At 35.8% G+C, this 23,811-nt stretch overlaps 2 protein-coding genes across 5 annotated transcripts in view; one reads left to right on the forward strand and one right to left on the reverse strand.

Moving 5' to 3' along the window:
- The window catches only part of mip40 (Myb-interacting protein 40), a 346,121-nt gene that overhangs the window by 77,064 nt on the left and 245,246 nt on the right, over positions 1-23,811 (forward strand). The gene's annotated exons all lie outside the window — the stretch shown is intronic.
- Positions 1,235-3,234, reverse strand: LOC145694016 (uncharacterized). Its single transcript, XM_081770158.1, has 2 exons — positions 2,184-3,234; positions 1,235-1,433 (listed from the first exon to the last, which is right to left on the reverse strand). Exons 1-2 carry the CDS (start codon positions 3,197-3,199, stop codon positions 1,235-1,237), a joined length of 1,215 nt encoding a protein of 404 aa, XP_081626284.1. The 5' UTR covers positions 3,200-3,234.

Consider the following 23,811-nt stretch of genomic DNA (forward strand, 5'->3'; position numbering starts at 1 on the left):
GAGGCTATTGCTCCCTGGTTCTAATATATATATATATATATATATATATATATATATATATATATATATATATATATATATATACACACCTAGGTATATATTAATAAAGATGTGAAATTCTAATGCTCTTGGAGAACCTTGTTCCCCTTAAGCAAAATCTAAAATGACGCTACTGGTCGTATACTGTTACAATAAAACGTTAATGTTATATTATAGAAGGCAAAAATACTATTTTTATTCTAACATTAGCACTTGCACTACAGCTGATAGAAAACGAGGGAAGGAACAAAAGAAAAACAAAAGAAGAACAAAACTCGGTACAAATGTTGCCATAACATATCCAACATCCTCCCACCTTGAGTTACGTTGAGGGGACTAGTAACTCAACCACAACAAACATTATTTATTTTTAAGTATATACAAAAGATCTAATCTGGTAGGAGGTTTCACTTTTCTACCAGTTCGAGTTATAACAGTTTGAAGTTTTGTTTCATACTCAGTCTCTGTGTTTTTATCACTCACTCCGTCCATTTGTTCATCACTAGGATACACTGCTGGTTCTTTCAACACCTGTGGTATCTCATTTGAATGAACTTCCAGGGGAAAAACTCGTTGTACTGGTCTCATCATCAATCCGATACGTGTCTTCAACCGCACAAGCCGTACTTCACCGTCACGTCCAGGTAATATTTCAACAACTCTTGCTAAAGGCCATTCTAAACGTTTCAAGTTCTCGTTTTCTACAAGTACAACATCCCCTATTTTTATTTCACTATGGTCTCTTCTAGATTTCCAATGCTGCACCAACTGTCCCAAATATTCACTGCGAAATCTACTGCGTAACTGTTCCCTGAATTTATGACAATATCTCAACCGTTTTTGTAAGTTAACGAATTCCAAGTTGTCGAGATCCGGTACTCCTACTTCTAGAACTTGCTGCAGAAACATAGCTGGAGTTAAACTAATAAATCCGAACTATCATCAGAAACATAAGTTAACGGTCGACCATTCATGACAGCTTCACAGTCACACAACACTGTAATGAATTCTTCATAATTTAGCGAAGCCTTCCCAAGTATTCTCCTTAACAGTCCTTTCATTAATCGAATCAAACGCTCCCACCATCCACCCCACCAAGCAGCGGGAGCTCATGTGGTTCGGATTCCACGTTAATCAGTAGGTCCACGTCTCATATAGCCTCGCTGCTGAACGGGACGTTAAACTCAAAATCAACTCAACCACCCCACCAAGCAGCACTGGGTGGATTGAATTTCCACTTGATGCGTTTCACAGTTGCAAAAGACGTTATACATTCCCAATCCAGTCTGCTCAATAAATTTTCTGTGCCAACAAAATTCGTGCCATTGTCACTGTAAATGACCGAAGGACGGCCTCGACGCGCTATAAATCTTCTAAGGGCTTGAAGAAAGTCACTAGTTGATAATCCGGAAACAAGCTCCAAATGCACTGCTCTATATACTGCACAGGTAAATATACAAATCCAAGCTTTTCCTCCATCTCGTAGTCTAACTGGTCCGGTAAAGTCCACTCCCGTTACTTCAAACACTGCTGCATCTCTGATTCTATCTTCGGGTAGGGCTACAGGGATTGGTTCCAACTTCTTGGCAGTATATCGTTTACATATGACACATTGCTTTATTATAGATCGAATGGTTTTTCTTCCTTTGAGTATCCAAAACTGTTCCCTAAGAAGACTCAACAAACCTTGAACACCAACGTGACAAGCTTCCACATGTTTATCGTGCACTAACATTTTTACTACTGGATGTGTGCTTGGCAACACAACTGGACAACGGAAGGTTTCAACATCCGAAAGTTCTGTAATTTTGGTTTTTATTCTGATGAGTTTGTCATTGTCTTCGAACGGACACAAAGATTTCAAATTCTTGTCGCCAACACCCTCAAAGGAATCTGTTTGGACAAGTCTAATAACAGTCTTCTCTGCTGATATCAATTCTTCAACAGACAATTCGTTGCTTTTTCTTTGCTTAGAACGACAATTATGAATAAATCTTTTCATCCAACCTATTATGCGAACTAATTTTTCGTACTTCGAAGGATACCGATAATACCAGTCACTGTCCTCCTTTCCAACATTAAGCATAGCTAATGAGACCATCTTTTTCTTTTCCTGTGTAATTATTTCTTCTTTGTACTCATACTTCTGTTCTGGCCATTCGTCCTTGGGTCGTCGCAGCCACGAAGGACCTTCCCACCATTTTGACTCAAGCAGTTGTTCTGAAGTACATCCTCTCGATGGTAAATCCGCCGGATTCATGGTTCCTGGTACGTAATGCCAAGTTTCTTTTTCACTTAATTTTCGGATTTCTCGCACTCGATTCCAAACAAAAGTATTCCATTGCTCATCTCGTTTAATCCATGCAAGAACTGTTGTAGAATCTGTCCAATAATAAATCTGTATATCTTCAAGATTCAAGGCCTCAATCACAGAAGTAGCTAGTCTCCCACCAATAGTAGCTGCCAATAATTCTAATTTTGCTATGGTTGATTTCTTTATAGGAGCAACTCTTGTCTTGGCTTGTACTAACTGCACATTAATGTTTTCTCTGGTAACAGTTCTAAGAAAAACTGCCGTAGTATAGGCTCTTTCACTTGCATCACAGAACACATGTAGGCTACAATTTTCTGAATCTCCTTGTATATATCTAGGAAATGAAAGTTCTTTCAACAAAGGCAATTCACCTACCCACTGTAAAAATTTCTTCCTTACTGCCCCTGGTACTTCTTCGTCCCAACTTAATTCCAATCGCCAAATTTCTTGCAAAAGGATCTTTGGATACAACGTCACTGGAGAAGTAATCCCTATAGGATCAAATATCCTGTTTGCAAACGACAAAATAACCCTCTTAGTAAGAACTTCTGGTATCAACCCGTCGCAGCATTCTGGTCTTATTGCCAAAGTGTCAGATTTCGTTTCCCACTGTAGACCTAAGACTGGTACTCCGTTGTCTTGCTCCATCTCTCCAAAAGAAGTGTGCTCCCACCCTCTCAGCTCAAATCCAGCTTTCGCCATTACTTGGGTGCTTTCATTAATGAAGTGATGAAGCTCCTCTTCATTCCTTACGCTGGTAACGCAATTGTCCACATAAAAGCACTTCGAAAGCTGAGTGATGCCCTCTCTGGAATATTGGCTTTTTCCTTCTCTTTGCTTTTCCATTTCTAACTTAAGATGATGTTTTATCACTGCACACAGCAAAAATGGACTACAGTTCACACCAAAAACTACACGCTTGTGACGAAATATCTTTTCGTTTCCCTCCTGGTCAACCCACAAAAATCTCAAAAAGTCACGGTCTCTTTTACAAACACTAATGTGTAAAAATGCTCTCTTGATATCGGATACAACTCCGATTCTATTTAACCTAAACTTTATCAAAATTGAGGGTATCATTTCAATCAAATTAATGCCCTTCTCTAAACACTGATTCAATGACGAATAATTTTTCTCCCTGGCTGAAGCGTCGAAGACGGGACGTATTTTCGTCGTACTACTTTCCTTGACTACATGGCGATGAGGTAAATAATGTCCTTCTCTATCCTTTTCTTCTGGTAGAATAACTTCTATTACCCCATCATATATCCATTCATTCAACACTTGTTGATAGTCTTCGTAACGGTTTTCCTTCTTCAACTTACCAATAAGTGTATTCAATCTTCTTTTGCACATTTCAATATTACTAGGAAGTGTAGGATGTCCTTCTATCCAAGGTAACATTACTTCGTACCTCTTCTCCTCATTAATAGCTACGATCTTATTAAAGTAATCCATTACTGCTTGCTGAGCTTCCAATTTTGTCTTCTTTTCCGCAGGATCTGTGATACCAAGAACATCTAACCGCCATAAATCTTCTATAGATGCTTCTTTACAAAACATGGACATCGTTGCCATAGACGAGAATTTAACATCACCACGTACTTTAACTTTGCCCATTAAAACCCAACCAAGCAATGTTTCCATTGCTACCAATCCGGACTTCAACACAATTCTTTTCCCAATAAAAAGTTTTCCTGCAATGTCAGAACCTATTAAAATTTCTACCGCGCCAGGGTTCCTATCGTAAATTTCTACACCAAAAGTTTCTAACTCCTGTATCCAAGGACCTTCAACTACTGACGTCACATTACTACATATTGTATCTTGGTTCAGTGCTTCAAAATTGCATGCATAATCTCCTTTCAGACTATACAACCTAACTTGATAACTATGTTCATAAGGTGCAGAACAAATACCTCCGAAGAGTGCATGCGTAACACTTTCTTTTTTAACAGTTTCGTATCCCATTTCCAATGTGGTAGCTGTTCGAATGTACGATCGTTGGGAACCGGTATCTATAATAGCTCTTACCTCCCTTTCTGTCTCTTGACCCCTTACTTTTACAACTAATGTTTGCAAAAACGTTTCAGCATACACGTTATTAGTTAATGTATTTTCAATAACCGGTTTCGTTACACTTTGTTTCACTGTACCGTCGTTTTCCTTGTTACCTTTTAGTCCCTTGCACATAATGTATGAATGTTGTCCCTTGCACTTGGCGCATTTTAATTTTACTCTACATCTACTGCTAACGTGCCCCGGTTTTAGACATTTGAAACAACCCTTTGCTTTTAACACCTTTGTTTTTTCCTTGAAAGACCAGTTACGTGCCTTCGAACACTCTTCGGTAACATGAAAATCACTACAAAAAATACATTTCTCTGGGTCACATTTACAATTAACTAACTCTGCCGCTGTTGGAACAGTTTCTATGGGACTACTTCGATCCTTCCTTTTCTTTATCGCACCGGAAGTATCTTTCAAATCAAACCCCGCAACTGCAAGTGCTATCCGCTCTTCACTTTCAACTTCTTTTCTCACAAACAACGTTACATTTTCCAGTCTATTTTCCACTGTAGATTCTCCATAGTTCGTAGTTCCCCTTTGCCATGCTCGCAAAAATTCCTCAGGTAAACACGATTCCACTAGTGGGTACAGCATTGCTGCGCATTTGTCTGTCGTCACTCCTAATGTACTTAATGCTTGTAATTGTGACTCAATTTTGTCGTACAAGGCACTAAGTTCTAATTGCTTATTACTGTTCAAATTGCTTAACACCAGTTTTAAAAGTTCCCTCACATACACTTCTACCAATGTATCTTCACGACCGAAACGTGACTTCAAACCTTCAATCACTTTCGGATAGTTTTCTTCACATAACGGGAAACTTTCAACAAATTGGCGTGTTCTTGAACCGGGTAGAGTATCCTGAACTAAATATTGAAATTTGTCACTGTTTGCGATATTCGTGTCCGCATCGATTCTATTGAACTGACTCCAAAACGGTAACCAATTCTTTAAGTCACCATAAAACTTCTTCAATTCAATTACCGGTAACTTAATACCCCGTTTCTTACCTTCTGTCAAAACACTGTCTGTGTCACGAGTTGAATTTGATGCATGCTTATCGATCAACTCTTGAACTTTCGTGCGGAGACCATAAAATGTCAGAACATACTTATCTTGTGCTTCTGTTTCCTAAACCAAATCATCTTCTTCGAATTCTTCTTTTAATAACAATTCAATGTATTCATTGTGTGCTTCATCAACCGCCCTGTATTTATCCTCCAATAATTCAAAGTTCACTTTAATTTCGTCAATGTTCACATTCGCGGCATTACAACACTGTTCCACATTTTTTGCGATTTTTGTAAATACAGCTCTCGCCACTGTTCTAACTCTTTTTGCCTTCTCCATTATTTAAGTTGTTTTTCAGTCGTGTCACGGTCGCCAGATGTTACAATAAAACGTTAATGTTATATTATAGAAGTCAAAAAATTACTATTTTTATTCTAACATTAGCACTTGCACTACAGTTGATACAAAACGAGGGAAGGAACAAAAGAAAAACAAAAGAAGAACAAAACTCGGTACAAATGTTGCCATAACATATCCAACATATACCATGGAAGTAGGGATCACTTCTCTTTACCAACGTAATTTTGGTCAAGAGTTACCTTCAGAAACGCAGAAAATGTTGAGATAGAATATCAGACCAAAAGTACACCGGTGTACATACTTGTACACAAAAATGATTGCATTGGTCACTGGGTCACAACTTCTGTCCGGGTGTGGGTTTCGCTTCTCAAATCCGATCTGACCCGGTGACCCGGAAGGAACCACCATATCAGCTTTACATTATTAATGATGTCCTCTATTCGAGCTCGAATATTCAAGTATTTGATTCAGGGTGTTTATGTACACCTTTATATGTATGGTATAAGTTTATGCTGGTGTGTTTTTCCATCATCAGCATTTCAGATTTTGGGGCAAGATGCTAAGCCGACATAAGAATGTCATATTTTTATTGCTATATTAGTGTACAGTTGAATAAAACGTATAGGCTTCTCAAACTCACGAAGGCAATTGTCCCTATGCCCTCTTCAAATGACGCCCCTGCTTTGCTTACTGAAAAGTAATGCAATGGTTTTGAACGCAGAGTATTAAAAAAATACTGTTCGAGCTCAGCATCTTCTCTTTTATTCTACACGATAAGTTGTATAGGTTCGCTTGATTAACTTTCGACGATTACCTATAGGAAAAAGCATCACTCGTGTACACTCTATTAAACCTTGTAGCTGTCTTTCAGTGCAATTGTTTGACATACGCAATAAGAGAGAAAGATAATTATATATTTAGTAAGAAAAGAAAAGAGAGAATCGTGTTTGTTGGAATTACATTAGGAACCTCGTACGTACTTCCAATGTGTATAACGATGTTTCGTTTCCTCCAGGTCACTGGTCTGATGAGTGTTGGACGTGACTGCTTCCGAGTCACAGGTCACAAAGTTTGTGACCCTCCCGTCATTTATATCCAACTTTTTGTAAATATTCCGTGAATTGAAAAAGTAAATTGATTTACTAGATTATTATTTTCTGTGTCTTATCTTTAAATCATTAATACACTACCGATATTATTCGATACAATATCTTATTAAATTATCGATAAACTCGATACAATTAAACTTCTGAATAGACATAAAATTAGCATGAAGGTATACAAGTATATTCACATTTTTACCTCATCGTACACCTCTATTAACTAAAACAAGGATTTCTCCTTTTTGTTTACATATAAGATGTACTGTAAAGTAAAGTTTACATTATCCAAATTTAGTTTTTATGAAAACCTCAAACAAAATAATTTATATAAATATAATGAAAATTATACATTTAGTTTCAGAGACATCAACGGACATCAGTAGAAATATGATTGTTGTTTTCTGTATTGATGTGGGTTTGATGTCGGTTTTGAGCACTTTAAGACAGTAGGGAAAACCTGTGGCCTTTATAGTCATCAAGTGCTGTTTCCTGGACCTGTTGTGAAAACGCTAAACGTATAAACTAAATGATGATCATTTAGCATTTTTCACAAGCCCAGGAGGCTGTACTTTATGACTCTGAAAGTCGAATGCGGGGACGAAGGTTTCTCACCCCTGACATTGAACCTACTGTTTAAAGTGGAATCTGAACCAGTATTTCGGTGTGAAGGACATGATGGCTTAGTAGTAGAGCGCTCACATGTGTTGAGAGGTGTTTCTGATTCGATCCAAGACCATGTGAGTTTGTGACAGGTAACATCTTGGCAATGGGTTTTCGCAAGGTTCTCTCGTTGTCTCCCACATTCTTTATCCACTAATTTGTTCGTAACCACTTTCATTAATCCTCCGCCTCCTTAACCGTGGGAGATAAAACTAGAAGTTTCATTTGATTTTTATTTTCATTACTCCGGTTTGTATTTGAGGTAAGAATCCCTAGGGGAGTCGCACCCAGGACCGCGATTACAGAAAACAAGCTTGTTAGCCATTTGGCTACGAGGAGGTATACAAATAGATGAGCCAAGATTACGAGATTATAGAACGGCCTCGTAGTATCACCGATGTAATGATTTGATTAAAACCACATGGCTGATGATGATTGCATATTTTAGCTAAAATACGTGCATACATCTCAAGCCGATAAACCAGTTTGCGTTAGTTGGGTATTGCAAAATCAATATAGGTTTGCATGTGTGCTTCGAGGTATATTCCAATATGAATCCAAGTTAGTTATTTTTACTTTAGATATGATTGAGCAATTACCCTACAATACAATATTTCAATATGTAACCATTTGAGACTGATTCTTTCAACGAAATTTAGGAATCACAGGACCGGTTGTCCGTTTAGTACTTTTAACTAAAAATGTAAATAAATTAATCATGTTACAAAATATGCGTAAATACAAAACTTCGTATCATTTGTTAAAGCAGGCTATTATACCAATATTCATACTACATAATATTTAAATTTAACATGTATGCTTTCGCTTCTAGGCAGAATATACAATAGGGTCTATAAAAGACATGAATGTGTGTATTGAATAGTTTAAAATATTCACCTAAAATGTATCATTTTATCTTAAATCTTTAAACTTTTCTTTTCCATTCTTGATTATCCTAGAAATCAACATGATTTTATTTCATTGCATTTTTAACTTACAAATCTCATATACCTAGGTAATACATTTGCTAACCGAAGGAGTATTTTAGAAGGTAAACAAACCTGGTTGTAAAGTGTAATATTACAAAAGCAAAATCATTATTATACGCTGATTTTCGTGTTTGTGCATATAAAAATTCAAATTACGATATCTAGTCTCTCTTCGTGATTTAGCTCGTCTTTCTTTGGACAGTTAGCGATTCACACGTGTCAGTCGAACTATCTTACACGTACTCTGTTCCCTTACTCACAACACATTGTAGTGTCAACACTCATTGTAGGTTAGGTCAAATATGGTTATCCCTGGTATAGGCTAAGGTACATGATGAATAAAGTATTCGTTAGGCCTGCATCATCATCTGAAATGAAACCGAAGATTAACACGCACTAAGATAATGTGAAACAAGACCATAAGTGAGCAGTCTAAGGTACTTGTGCTATTAGTGTTATGTGGACACTTTCTAAGTGACACACACAGAATCGCTACAATTATTTTACTTTTGAAAAATAACTAATTTACGTGGTAATGTCAAAAAATTGTAAGAATAGTCTTATAAGCAATAAAGTACTTATTTGGATTACGTTTCGTTATAATATCTATAGAAATAATTTGCTCGTGCGGTGTTACAAAGTTCCCAACGGTTGACCAGTTAAGAAAGCTGCGTAAAAGTTCTGAACCTCTACACTTTCAGAAAGGCTCGTTTATTTTGAGTTTCATTTTCGAGAAAGGACGAAGTCCGAGAGAACCAATTTGAACGCGTAAAATAGATGAGAAAGGTTGGTGATTATGTTGCAACTGAATTGTCACCTTACAGAAATCGTCCTCATAACACGTTTCAACTATTTCGAGATTAATGTCGTTTCTCATGCTGAGCAGTACAAGTGGGTATCGGCAGCAAGGTCCTCCAGGACAAATCTTCATGCAATGCCCCAAATATCGAAGATAACAGTGACCATTTTCTTGATGGCACTCTTGACCTCTTCTTTTGGTTATGTGATCTCCGGATCATAGCCGTATGTACACCCAACCAGTGATGATTCGTGGTACGAAGGTTTAGTTAATTTAGACATCAGCATAGAAAGATGCTGTCAGAAATTGATGCAGTATTCTATACGGAGAGGTGTAAAAGAAGCATACTTCAAAATTTCTTCAATGACACATTCAAGATTCCACATAAAAAAAGTGGTATAAGATGTACTACGTGTTCTGCGAATTAATCACCTCTATATTAGACCAAGATTTTATTTACCGTCTTCGTCTTAACCTAACTATTGGTACGCTTGACGTTTAGAAACGTCTTGGTCACGATTTCTTGGAGGATATGAAGATAACATTGGTTCGGAAGACCAAAATGCAAATTAAGGGAAAAAATATTAAATTATTAATAATGAAAAACACTTGAAAAGTAAAAACATGTTTGATTTGATGTGTTATATCTTTGGTAGTTGCTGCGATTTCGTATTTAAACACATTCTTCGTTTTTCTGTTCAAGAATTAGTTTCCAGTTCTTTCTTAGTTTTCAAGGACGTGGTTATTATTTTTTTCTTTCTTTCTTTCTTTCTGGGAATATTACTGAAAGCTTCCTTTACTGGCCGAATCTGATGCTATTTCATGTAATATACTATAAGAATTTGTATGTGTTTTTAACGTCACCGGATGTATTGCAACATAAAAGTAACTTGCTTAGATTGCTGTTTTTATATTTTTTTTCAAACGTATATTTAGATGCACTATGTAAGCACGAACTCATATCGTTCATACGATGATTTAAGGAGCTTTTTCTTTAACTCAGCTACTAGTAGTCTTGCTCTTGAGATGAGAAATTTATCTTCTCGTCTCGAGAACGAGGCGAGAAATACGTTTTCAATGTCAAGACGAGAAATTTCTTGAGCCTCGTGAACAACAGTAGTTCATCCAAATGTTACATCTCAAATACTGTTTCAATGTTATATGATTCATGGTATAAAACTATAAATTCATAAAGTGATTGTTCAAACACAGTGGCGGCGATTGGACGTTAAAAGTGTGGGGGGGGCAAGACATGACCTGAATATTTGTATATCAATGTTGGTTTCCTGGTTGTTTCTAACACTTCGTTTGACGAAAGGGTGTATAACTAATAGAATACTATCTTTTTCAGTTAAAATACCGTATATCGTATTTCATATTTTTTATTAAGTAAATTGACAAGAAGAACGCAAGTAGGCACTAGTTTTTTGTACTCTTAAACAACGAAAGCGTAAGAAGAGATTTTGATTCCTTGGTCATGAACATGTTAAAATTCTGTTTGGAAAATTGTGTGATCAGATTATTTAATAATAGATTTTAAAAACAAATAAATAGAAAGGATAATATTAATCATAGTAGTTAATAATGAGGCTTGTTTTGTAGGAGTTATATTGAAACTGGTGATTAATGAACAACTTATATTTTTACTTCCACACATTCCATTAAATGTATGTTATTACTCTTAGAAAATGAAAGACAGTAAATACTATAAGCATATGCTACGACATTTAAAGAAATACGCAATTGCAATATTAATTGCTTCGAATTGCAGTTAAAACGCAATTTCTGTAGCTTTATCAACTCCACAGAAAGACAAATAACCAATACATACTCACTCAACGACAAATATTATATGGCACCATTTTTTTCTATCCACCAGAATACATACAGAAACTTTACATTTCCAAATGAAACTATATACATTAAGGCAGGGATGCAAAATTTTACTGGCCCAAGAAAAAAGCTACTAGCCCACATCCCAGTCTTTACAGTTTGAAATAAATAATAGTGATATTAAACACTCGCCCCGGGCGAGTGGTTATTTGCATCCCTGCATTCAGCGGTCACTTTAGAAAAGTGGGGGGGGGCAACTGCCCCTCTTGTTCACTCTAATCGCTGCCCGTGTACAAACATAATGAAGATAATTTATCATTGTTTAAAAATGCGGAAGTCACTACACAATATACTCCAATAATATATATTGTTTAAGTGTTGTTATATCACTCCCCTCGTGGACCTCTTGTGACGAGGGAGAATTTTGGTAATTTCTAGATGAAATCAAAGAAAAAAGTCAGAGCATAAGTTTGTACATAAATGTACGAAACGAGATTAGAATAGCCTTCCTAAAATCGAAACGAGACGAGATGGAAAACAATTATTCGAGATGCGAGTTTAAGGTTGGTTTAAAGGGGCAAGTTTTGCCGATAGATGTCACTACAGTCTTCGTATCTCTCTCATGCATTTTTTACCTTTCACGAACATTCACGATTTCTCTTACAAATTTCAACCTACAGACTCCAAAGTTTTAGAGAAGGAACTTCATAACCTATGGAAGGCAATAATTTTTTATTTAGAATTTTCTTCATTGTTGAAGTAGCTTAATTGCTGAAATGGATATCCAAACTTTTAACAATGGAACTTTTTCAACAATGAAGAAAATTCTAAATAAAAATTCGGCACGAGTTGTTTCCTTCGATAAGTTATGAAGTTCTTTCTCTAAAAATTTGAAGTCTCTAGATTGAGATTTGTAAGAGAAACTGTAAATTTTCGTAAAAGGTGATAAAAAATACATGAGAGAGATAAGAAGACTGTAGTGACATCTATCGGCGAAACTTGTCCCTTTACACCAACCTTAACAAAAATTTATGATCACGAGATGAGAAAACCTTATTTCTCGTCTCGTCTCGTCTTGTGGGTAATACTAGCTGCTATTTTAAGTTTAGTAACCACATATTCTCGATTATATGAATGTTTACGTTTTATATACTATAAAAGAATCTACTCGTATAAGGTATTTATCTTGTCCATAGTGGCCATCTGTGCTGGAAACTTTCCTTCGATTACGTATGTAAGTATGTGTTATTCGAATCCTCACGTTAACTGTAGGTCTCATATAGCCTCCGAACACTGGCGCAAATTCCGGGGGAATGAAGAGGACATGTCCCCTCCAATCTTGGAACTGGGGGACTGTTTCCCCCAATAATCCGATTTGAAATATGTCTTTTGGAGAGCAATGTGATTGTGTCCGATTGCCACAAAGGAAAGTGAGATGAAATTGATGTCTCCAGAATAAGCCTGAAATTGCTCGCCTTCCAATGTTCAAGACAACTCTGCTCCCCTGATCCTCTACAGCATTGTTTTTCAACTTCATAAATATTTTGAACATTGCTTTAAAAAAATATGGAAACGGTCTAATCCCCCTCCCCCAATGTTTAAGACAGTTTTGCTCCGCTGCCTCCGAACCGAAAAGGAATTTCATTACAAGTCATTGATTAAAATAGCAATAACATTTCGGAAATCAAAACTACATATCCTATGATTAGAATAAGCAATGGTGCTTTGTCTTTCCGACATTCTTCAAAACATTTAAAAAATTAGAGTGTAATATGATTTCTATTTTGCTTCGTGTTGCTTTCAAAAGTATTACTCTAATTGAATATTGTTTTCGAATATTTATTGGCTCGTACATCTTATTTGTCTCCAGAATCAGGAAGGGAACGATCCATTTGTTTGTCTTTTGTTATCTAATGTGATCGGTGAGTGTCGTAGAAAAGTGAGCAAACATTTTATTGGTTGATCGTTGACTGTCTTTTACCGGATATGAATTCATAAGATATCATGAATGTAGTCTTCATGTAACATGTTGATAAAGATCAATGTGAAACTACTAATTCTTAGTATACCGAATTTATTCTTTCGTATGGTTGTGGAGATGAATTTGAATTGCAGTTTTAGTTTCGGGTGTATGTGGTTATGAAAATGGGTGGAAAATTGTAGATACGTAGGCAATACACTAGACAGGATTAATTAAATGCAAATTCCAGTTGAAAGTACAGTCAAATTCATCGTACCTAAAATAGTAGCTAAGTAGTATACAGTACCAAAAATGACTTCTAAATTATGATTGTGCTATAAGAAAGGGTATCAAACATCAAAATTTTAACGTGTTTCCTTTATTCGATTGAAAAAAAAAAAAAAGAAAACTAATTCCCCTGTCTAGAGATTGTAGTCCATATGAGAATACTTCTGTTTGTTCCCATCAAACTATCCAGAGTGACTTACAGTACTTCAGGCATTGAGCCTCCGTGTGACTATATGGTTAGCATACTTTCTTTCCCGCGTGAAATTCCCGTTGGAATTTTGTGTGGTTCGTATCTCATATTAAGCTGTAAGTCCACGTCTCATGTAGTTTTAGTGTTGAAAGGAACGCTAAACTTCAGTCCATTTAACCAACAGGTACTTCACGCAGATCCTTTCAGTGGATTTTGTGTAGTAGCGGCTTTTGAGGGAAGTCACATTAATATTTTTTTTTAAAAAAAATCATAAAACATTAAATACAAGAATTAGTTCATTAGATATTCGTCTCCTAGTTTCTAGCTATAAACATTAATTGATTTTTTTTGTATGACCTGGACTTCATAATAATGCAAATACAATCTATATATTAAAATGCTACAATAGCAACAAAAGCGCCTGAGCTTCAGCCTATAACTTTAGATTTCAAACCTTTCATTTACGGTTATTTGTGATTTTACGTTTAATAAACCCAAATATGCACTTTAAATAAATTATTTAAATAGACCCTTTTTCATAAAGTTTATCTTTTTAAAATTATTGTTTAAAGCGTTTGCATTTTAATAAGCCTTTTCCAAAATCAATGCAGATGAATTGTGCTGCCATCTTTGGAGTTCTTTTAAACTATACGTTTGTGGACGTTTATATGTTAGTGGCCAATCCTTTCGACAATGAGATCTCGGAAACTACAGGCTTTAGAAAGATGACATTTTCACTAATCGATTGCAAATATTATGTAGATAGTCCAGTTCTAATTGAATATTTAAAAAACATGGCCATTATTTCTTTATTACATTTTTATGGGTACACTTGAAGTGTTGAAATTAGAAAAAAAATCATATCCTACGCATTATACATTCCAACACCACAAAATCGTATACGAGGGTTGCATACCTCTAAGGTGTTTGTTTCATGGGCAAATGATAATGAAAAACGAAGGATAGCCATTTCTCCACTCTAAGAGTAAGTTGAATCTTGCCCAATGAACACCATATATCACTGACATTATAATTAATTGTGTGTGTAATGTATTTGCTTATTACATACTGCATGCAAGAAGAAAGAAAACACTGATCATACATGAATTAAAAACTCCAACCGGAAGTAGGCTCAAATCTTGCAAACGGTGCCCGATATTGAAAAAGTAATCAACAAAATCTCCCCTTTATGGTATCTCTTGCCACTTTTTATCAAGACGTCTTTCACTTGTGTCTGTAAAGGGACATGTGCAGATGTAAAGAAAAACAACGAGATTCATGCTCATATATGAATGATGCGCTGTGTAGAGAGCGCAGGTTCAGCTAGTCTATATATAAAATTGAAAATCACTATGTTTGTGACACTAAATCTCCTGAACCGCCGGACCGATCTAGATAAAATTTGTAACATGGATGAAGTTCGAGGCTGGGCTGATTTTAGGCTATTCACTTTGATGGTAGAACTTAGGGGAAGGGGGATGGAGTATAAAAATAAATAAAACTTAATAACTACTGAACCACTTGACCGATCCAATATAGATGAGGTTCAGGCTTGGAATTGTTTTTTATGATTTAAATTTGACAGAGCAACGTAGGGGCGGAGGGGGAGATATATAAAAATCAATTTATATAAGATTGAAAGTGACTATTTTTGTAACTTAATAACTTTTGAACTATCCGACCGATCTCAATCAAATTTTTAAGATACATGAGGTTCGGATCTGGAACCATTGCTGTAATTTCACTTTAACGGTAGATCCTAGGGGAGGGGACATATAAATAAAAACTAATAAAACCTAATAACTTTTGAACCACCCAACCAATCCCGATCAGATTTTCAACATATATAATGTTCAGGCCTTGGGAGTCTTTTGTCGTTTCATTTTTACGAGCCAACGTATGGGGGGAGGAGGAGGGAGATATATGTAAAAAAAACATTAAAATAAAAATGGCTGCCTTTGTGACTTCATCACTCTTGAACCACCCGACCGATCTCAATCAAATTTTCAACATACATGAGTTTAGGAGCAGGAATTACCTTAGATTATTTACTTTTACGATGCAACGTAGGGGAGGGGGAGATAAATTTAAAAATGATCAGAAATGACCGATATTAGTGTTGAATCAATAGTTTTTGGGGTCGATGAAAGAAACAGTGACATTTCTGAAGCTGTTTCAATCCAAGTTCACCCCTGATAGTTGGGGAAGGGGAGGGTACAACGTAGGGAAAGGGAATAAACATTTAAAAATGATCGAAAATGACTAATATTAGTGTCGAATCTATAGTTTTAGGAGTAGCTGAGATTAACAGTGACAATTCTGATACCGTAGGGGAGCTATATATACCGTAGGGGAAGGGGAGGGAAATTTGAAAATGATCAAAAATGACCGATATGAGTGTTGAATCCATAGTTTTTGTGGTCGATGAGAGAAACAGTGACATTTCTGATGCTGTTTCAATCCAAGTTCAGCTCTGATAGTTGGGGAGGGAGAGGGTACAAAGTAGGGGAGGGGGATAAACATTTAAAAATGATCGAAAATGACTAATATTAGTGTCGAGTCCATAGTTTTAGGAGTAGCTGAGATTAACACTGACAATTCTGATGACGTGTGTCGCAGCACGGAAGGGGAGCTATATGTGGTATAATAATAATCGAAAATGAGCAATATTATTGTCTAATACAGAGTTTCTAAACCTATGGTACGCGTACCACTGATGGTACGTGAGCCGCTGTTGCTGCTACGTACGACTTATGGCGGTAAAGCTTTGGTGGTACGCCAGTGTAAAAGGTTGAGAACCCCGCGTCTAATCCATAGTTTTCGGGATCACTCAGATGAACAGTAACATTTTCGATCCGGTTTAAATCCAAAATCAGCCCCGCCACTCGGGGGAAGGGGAGAAAGAGATATATAAAGATAATCGAAAATGGCCAGTATCATTGTCAAATTTGTAGTTTTCTGGGTCGCTTAGATGAACAGTGATACTTTCGATCCTGTTTAAATTCAAATTCAACCCCGCAGCTTGGGGGACGGGAGGAAGAGATATTTAAAAATGATCGAAAATGTGTGCTGAATCCACATTTACTGGGGTCGCTGAGATGAACAGTGACACTTTTGATGCCATGGCCCGCAACATGGGGAGGGGGAAATGACCAATATTAGTGTCGAATCCATGGTTTTCGGGGTCGCCGAGATGATCAATTATTTTTCCGATTCTGTTTAAATCGATGCCATTAAAAACAAAAACAGCATATTTCACGGGTACTAAACATATGAGATACGGAGTTGTGTATTTTCGACGCGGGTAATATATGCTAGTTTGATGTATATACCAAATATGTTTTGGCCTTAAGTTACCTAGTCGTATTTCGAGTCGTCATTGAGACGTGGCACTCAGGACTCCTGCCTATAAAATTTTAATTTTTACCGATGTGACTTCCTTAAAGAGCTGTCATTGATTCTGTGAAAGTTTAAAGTTGAAAGTGATTGAGCAGTGTTAGTCTTCCATATTATTCCATGGTATATATTGGGTTGAGAATACAGCAAAAGCCCCTTCTGAAAGGAAAGTAGACGGTTGCATTTATCAACAAAACTTTTCTATCTTCGTGAAGTACAGTATGATTTCGGGTCTGGTTTCGTTACTTTTAACGAAGTTTTTGTTTTTTCACTAAAATATTTTGCAGCTAATGTTTTATTTTATCAATTCTGCATAGTAACTACGCAATTTCTATTCAGCCACAAGGATACTATCAGTCTGAATATGACTATCATACCATATATAATTATTGCTCTTTTTATCATAATTACATTGTACTAACACAGTGAAACATGTCACTGTCAATATGAAATATTGTACAAATAGTGTTCTGTGAAGAAGAAAAAATTGCGCACAAGTAAATAAATTTAAAATGAAATGAATGCTGCCTGTTCGGGTGAATACTTTTCGGTCGAGAATGCAATCGATATATAGACTAAAGATAAGTTATAGCTCTAATCTCGGAATGAATAAAAGTTGATTCCATGTATTACATTATACATATCTTAACTGCACGTAACATAGGGGGTCTATGTGGATCAAAATCTTTCCAGTTTTTGACATGTTTGTTGCCGCGTAATTTGACTGCTGATCAATTATCGCTTCATACAACAGGCTGTTGATTTGCATCTCAGAAGAAATTGCCCCTTTATTTCACATGAGGTAAAGGTTATTACAGTAATATTCCAGATTAAGCCAGGAAGATCAGCAGAATAAACTCTACAAGACAAAGCACTATATATATACATAAATAAAATATCAATTTCTTCTGGCAACATAACTATAAATTATTATTGGCAACAAATTATATAGTTTTCAGCGTTATAAAACTTCCTTTTCGTCGATGTTTTCAGATACTACTAACGAGAATTTACCCTCAAGTATGTTATTTTATTCTGCTCGATCGACCGGCATTATGTCTGTGGACAATATTTTAGTTAAACAGAAATTCACATTTCAGAGCTACTGATAATTTTAGGTTATATCTCATTAACCATAATATGTGCTGTCGTCTTGCTAGTGTCATAGTGAAAGCTTAACGAGGGTACATTTCAGTATAAGTTTCATCTCAGTAAGTTACGGTTCTCATATGTCAATATATCATCAATTTTTAACTTTTCAAGGAAAATTCATTTTTCTCCATTTCCTCATGAAACTGGTTTTAGATTCATACGTATCATTTTGTTGTTACTCAATAAGATCTGTCAATTAGTATGGGTCTCATTTTTGGAAGAATCTTTTAACCGATAATCGCAATAATGTATATATATTTTTAACGAATAATCAACAGCAGTTTCCACACAAATCAGCGAGATAAACCCTAAAGATAGAATACTAAGCAATTAGATTTTTTCGAGTTGTTGTGACTCCCTCTCTCCTCAATTAAAATTGATTTCCTTAAAACTTTCAGTGTAAAATATTTAATTTCAATGTTCATTCATAATTTTTGCCTACAGCCATAAACTAACTTCCTACTGCGAAAATTTCTGAGTAAACACATACGTCCGAATAAATGGTATGATAAGTCTTCATACTTCCGTTATATGACTAAAAGTTATGACATAAATATAATAATTATCAATGCTACTTAAGACTAATTATTATTATTATTAATCAACAAACTTTGAGCTAGAGTATCTCATTTGAATCCAAATCTACCAGAAGTTTAACATTTAATCTGCGGATTAGATTAGAAGTGTTTTAAGAGGAAATAGGATATTCATCTTTGTAGATATAATTTGTAAAATGTTACATTTCTAATCATGTTGGAGATGAATGAAAGGTATTTTTCTGGTGTCGAGGTCTCAGGTTGGCTCTTTTCTCGCGCCAAGTGGATGGGTTTTGTGGTGAATAAAACACCATGTGGATGAGTTTTCTTGGAATTAACCTGTTTTCTCCCTCTTTTTTTTATCCCACAATTATCATCCAGCTCATTATCATAGTTTTCGTTGATTTTTTGGAACCATAATCGTTGATTTTTTTTTTAAGTACTATTTATTGAACACTCCACGTATGTGATTATATTGGCTTTAGGGATTATGTTCGTTCAAGTTGAGATTGGAAAAGCGGATGGAACTTACCTTTCTGTAGGCAGCTTCTTGCTGTTAATAGTCTCACACGATAAAATGCGAATGTTATGAGAGACAGATTTTTAAGTGTCACTGTTTATAGTGTTGAATACACAATTACTTGCTGTAGCACGGGGAAAAGGATTTTATAGTGACAGAGCAGCTCGTGTAAGCACAAAAGCCGAGATAAAGCTTAAGAATTCTCAATGAACTCAGGAGACTCCTTTGCCCGTTATTCGATCTTTAAAGCATACTACGACAGCAAACGGGAGTTCACAAATTGCACCAAGGACAGCTGATCCTTATTCGTTCTCAATACCATGTGTTTTACGCATGTACGAACTCGGGATCTTATTTTTGGTAATTGTGTTTACATTAGTTGATTATATCTTAAGAAGCATTAGTGTTACTAGGTAACGTTAGAAAGTTGCCTACTTTCTACGGAAGACCGTACCCGTGGGAGACCCGAAGAGAGCTCAAATGGTTCGGAGTCCACGTTAATCAGTGGGTCCACGTCTCATATAGCCTTGCTGCTGAACGGGACGTTAAATTCAAAATCAACTCAACTCAACCAAAATGCATTTTCGGATTATGCCCTCAAGAAAAAAGAAGTGTCGATAGTGCTGCTGAATGGAACTTTGATTCTCAATGTCTTCCTGCTTCAGTGTGAAGAAAATCAAAATACCACTGCTAGTTCAATATTACATAAAATTAAGATTTTACTCCCATAGTTCAGCATACTTGGGTAAGCAATGGCTATATGAATGGTAACCGTTTGACGTATTGGTATCCAGCAACATATAGTGTAATATTGGAATGAGTGATGTATGCTGCTAGTGTTGCACACAAAGTATATGAACAGCAATCCGTTTCTAAAATGTATAATGACGTCACATTTTGTGTAAAGGATACACAGGCGCAACTAGGGGTAGTTCTCTCTAGAAGACCTATAAATCCCCTGTATATTTTTCTACCACTTGGAAATAATTGATCATACTTTCTGTAGACAATCTGCACAGTGCGGCAATTAGGAAACGAGACTGTTTTTTTTTTTTAATTTTTCTTTTTTTCCTGCGTTAGTTTTCAGACGGAAGATTTTCATAGTGGCGAATCTTGCGTGATCTTGGAAACTTGTGCACAAATTTGCCAGTCACCAACATAACCTGTAATGAAGCTAAGTATAGATTGGCGTTGTGATATCTCGTCAGCATTTCAACAGCGGAACAGAGTGACTACGAAGTTCTGTGCGCATTTAGGGAAAACTCAAAGGAATCATCTGAGACTTTGAAAAAAGTTTTTGATGTCATTTGTCTTTCTCGTAGCCACGTTTTTGAATGACATAAAGATCCAGTGCTGAAAGAGAGCCTGTGGAAGATAAAAACCCAATGAGCTCATTGTGTAGCGGTCTTTCCAAAATTTGCGGGTGCAATGCAAAATATGCAACAAGCAATTATATTCCTATCCCGGTTATCACAAACGAAAACGTGACTTTTGCGTTCGTTAATGCACACCGATACGCAATGAAGCTCCAGATCCAAACAGGTCTGTCAGAACAACTAAAACGTTTGATAAATTTCATGATATAATTTTCAGTTACTGAAATCCGACTCTCAGGGTAATATCAGACCTCATAGAAGTGAATGAAAAGACTATTCGCCAAATAATAACGGAGATTGAAAGAAACGGAAGTTACAACGGTACGTTGTATATTTGTGGGCCATGTTATATATTTGTGGGTCATAAGCAGTGGCGTATTTACGATTTTGTTTCGGGAGGGGCTTTGCTAACTTTCGGGGGGGCTTTGCCTGGAAATGTGAAAATTATGCAAGATATTTCATTTACTTTACTATACTAAGTAAAATTTCGGGGGGGGCTTAAGCCCGGAAGCCACCCCCCTAAATACGCCACTGGTCATAAGGTATTTGAAATATGTACTAGGCTGGCTGATTCTACTATTAGAAGAAGAGAAAGAAAAAGAAATAGTGTGTAGTCATAATGTTAATATATAACGATATTTAAAAATGTTTTAAATAATGAGATTGTGATTAAGAGGTTGTCAGGACAACCAGTGATAAATAAAGTTATTCAGTTTTGTATGAAAGTAGACATCTTGAAGGATAAGTGTGTAACGTAATGTACACTTCTGAACTTTGATTATTAAATGAATTATGAAAATACATGTTGTAGAGGCTCAATGGTGCTCGTTTTACTATTCTTCGAACGATGCACTTTTACTTTCTCACTCTCGGTGTTCAGCACCAAATTTTATATAACGAATAACTGGTTCTTTTAGCAATTATTCAGCCTCTACAACATGTATTTTCATAATTCATTTAATAATCAAAGTTCTTAAGTGTACATTACGTTACATACTTATCCTTCAAGATGTCTACTTTCATACAAAACTTAATAGCTTTATTTATTACTGGTTGTCCTGACAACCTCTTATTCACAATCTCATTATTTAAAACATTTTTAAATATCTTTATACTGTATATTAACATTATGACTACACACTATTTCTTTTTCTTTCTCTTCTTCTAATAGTAGAATCAGCCAGCCTAGTACATATTTCAAATACCTTATGACCCACAAATATACAACGTACCGTTGTAAAGTTGTGTGCAAGTTTCGTGACTTTCATGCTCTATTCCTGAACAGAGGATCAGTGAGTGTTCGTGAGTTATTGGCCTAAATAGTGTTTGTATGTTATCACACCCTGCACACTCGTCTTTTTGTGATTATCTTCTTTTTCCCAAACTAAAAGTACCACTGAAGGATTGCTTTTGTGACGATGTTTTCACCGTCCAGAAAGTAATGACGAGGGCCTTGGATAACGGTCCAGGTCTTCCAGAAGTCATTCCATTACTAACTGGATCATGTAAAGCTGTGAGTGTAAGTGCATAAAGGAGATACTTGTCGTGAATATATCAAGATTAGTTATTCATTTATGTCGCTGCACTGCGTTTATAATGTCACTAACTACAAACAGTATTGTCTAATATAAAATTATTTTGATAGTTTTATGAGTCGTTAATAGTATGTTTGGCTTGGTACGATCTCATTTTTTTTTTTTGTTTACATATAATAGTAATAAACTGTTTTCTGCATTTAAGTGCCTTATTATTATTTTCTGCTTTTCAGCGCTTATTATTATTTTTTGCCATTTAGTGTCTTTTTTGAAGTCAGTTCATATTTTTAAAATAAGCTTTTCTTTGTTTTAGTGTATTTTTTTAAGTCAGTTCTTTTTCTGTTAAGTTTTTTAAAAATCTATTTTTGAGTTACTCCAGTAGTTTAGTTCGATAGCTAAACCAGTGATCCTCAACCGGTGTGTCACGCAGTTCCATAGGAAGTGTCGCGAAATTTTAGAATTTAAAAATCATGAAGTATTTATTAAAATCGATTTTGAATCAGAGCGTAACAGTCCACACCTCCAGGAGTTGCAATAATACTATACTATACTATACTATACTATACTATACTATACTATAATGAGTACTATAAAGAAACACTCCTTTATAGAAACTTTATACGGTAGGTTTGTAAAAACTTATAATCTTACACTATTATAGATTATATTATTAATAAAAGATAAATCAAGTGTGTTGCGGTGTCATGAGCGTTCAGTAAAGTGTGTCATCAGTCAAAAAAGGTTGAGAACCACTGACCTAAACTAAAGGTAGGATTCTTAACTTTCTATAAAATGAGTCTCCGTACGAAGCATGCGTGAGCACATGCGTAATAATTGTCTTCATCCCGGCGAAATTAAAATACCGCTAATTTTACATTAATTATGTCATATCTTCAAATAGATAAAAGATAATCGAAATGTGGTACAAGAGCGCCCTAGACAATATCATTTTACATGAGAAACCGTTATCACGATTCACTTGTCTGCTTTCGATTTCGAGCCATTTTGAAAATCGGCATTTATTTTCGCGTTTCTAAACAGCTGAAAACATAAAGCCACTAGGTGACTTGTGATAACGGTACCTCACGCAAAATAATATTGTCTAGTGCGCTCTTGTTCCATATTTCAATTATCTTTTATCTATTTGAAGATATCACATAATTACTGTAAAATGAGCGGTATTTTAATTTTGCCGGGATGAAGACTCTTAATTATTAAACCTTTCTTGGGAATAACTCGTTACAGTAGTGAAAACCACATAAATATCACATACTCTAAAAAGTAATGAGTCTTTTACCCACGAGATGGCGTTAATGTCCCAAATCGCAGGATACATGACTTGCAGCGGGTCCAACTTAACGCCATTTGACAGATGACAGTTGAAACTAGTAAATATAATGAGTATCTCAAATTTCATGCAAGATTTGAATTTCGCGCCGGTGTTGCCAACAGAAGAAAAAAGACAGCGTGACAGATGACCGTTCAGGCTTACTAAAAATGAAGCGCTGCACGAAAGAACTACGCGTTTTCATTGTTGAGCAATCTTTTAAAAATAAGGTTTGGCAGCCACAGTTCGCAATTTTCGTCAAAATATAATCGGAATAGTGATTTAACTTCCATCAGTTGTGAAGAGATTAATTTATAAAATTAGGGAAACTGAATCGATTTGTGATCTTAAAC

Source organism: Thermobia domestica, chromosome 9, assembly GCF_964235325.1.
Source record: "Thermobia domestica chromosome 9, izTheDome1.hap1.1, whole genome shotgun sequence".
NCBI lineage: Eukaryota > Metazoa > Arthropoda > Insecta > Zygentoma > Lepismatidae > Thermobia > Thermobia domestica.

Coding starts and splice junctions, on each gene's coding strand:
- LOC145694016 (XM_081770158.1), bottom strand. CDS start 3,199: ATGGAAAAGCAAAGAGAAGGAAAAAGCCAATATTCCAGAGAGGGCATC. Junction 1,434..2,183: donor GACGAATGGCCAGAACAGAA/GTATGAGTACAA, acceptor ATTATCAACTAG/TGACTTTCTTCAAGCCCTTA.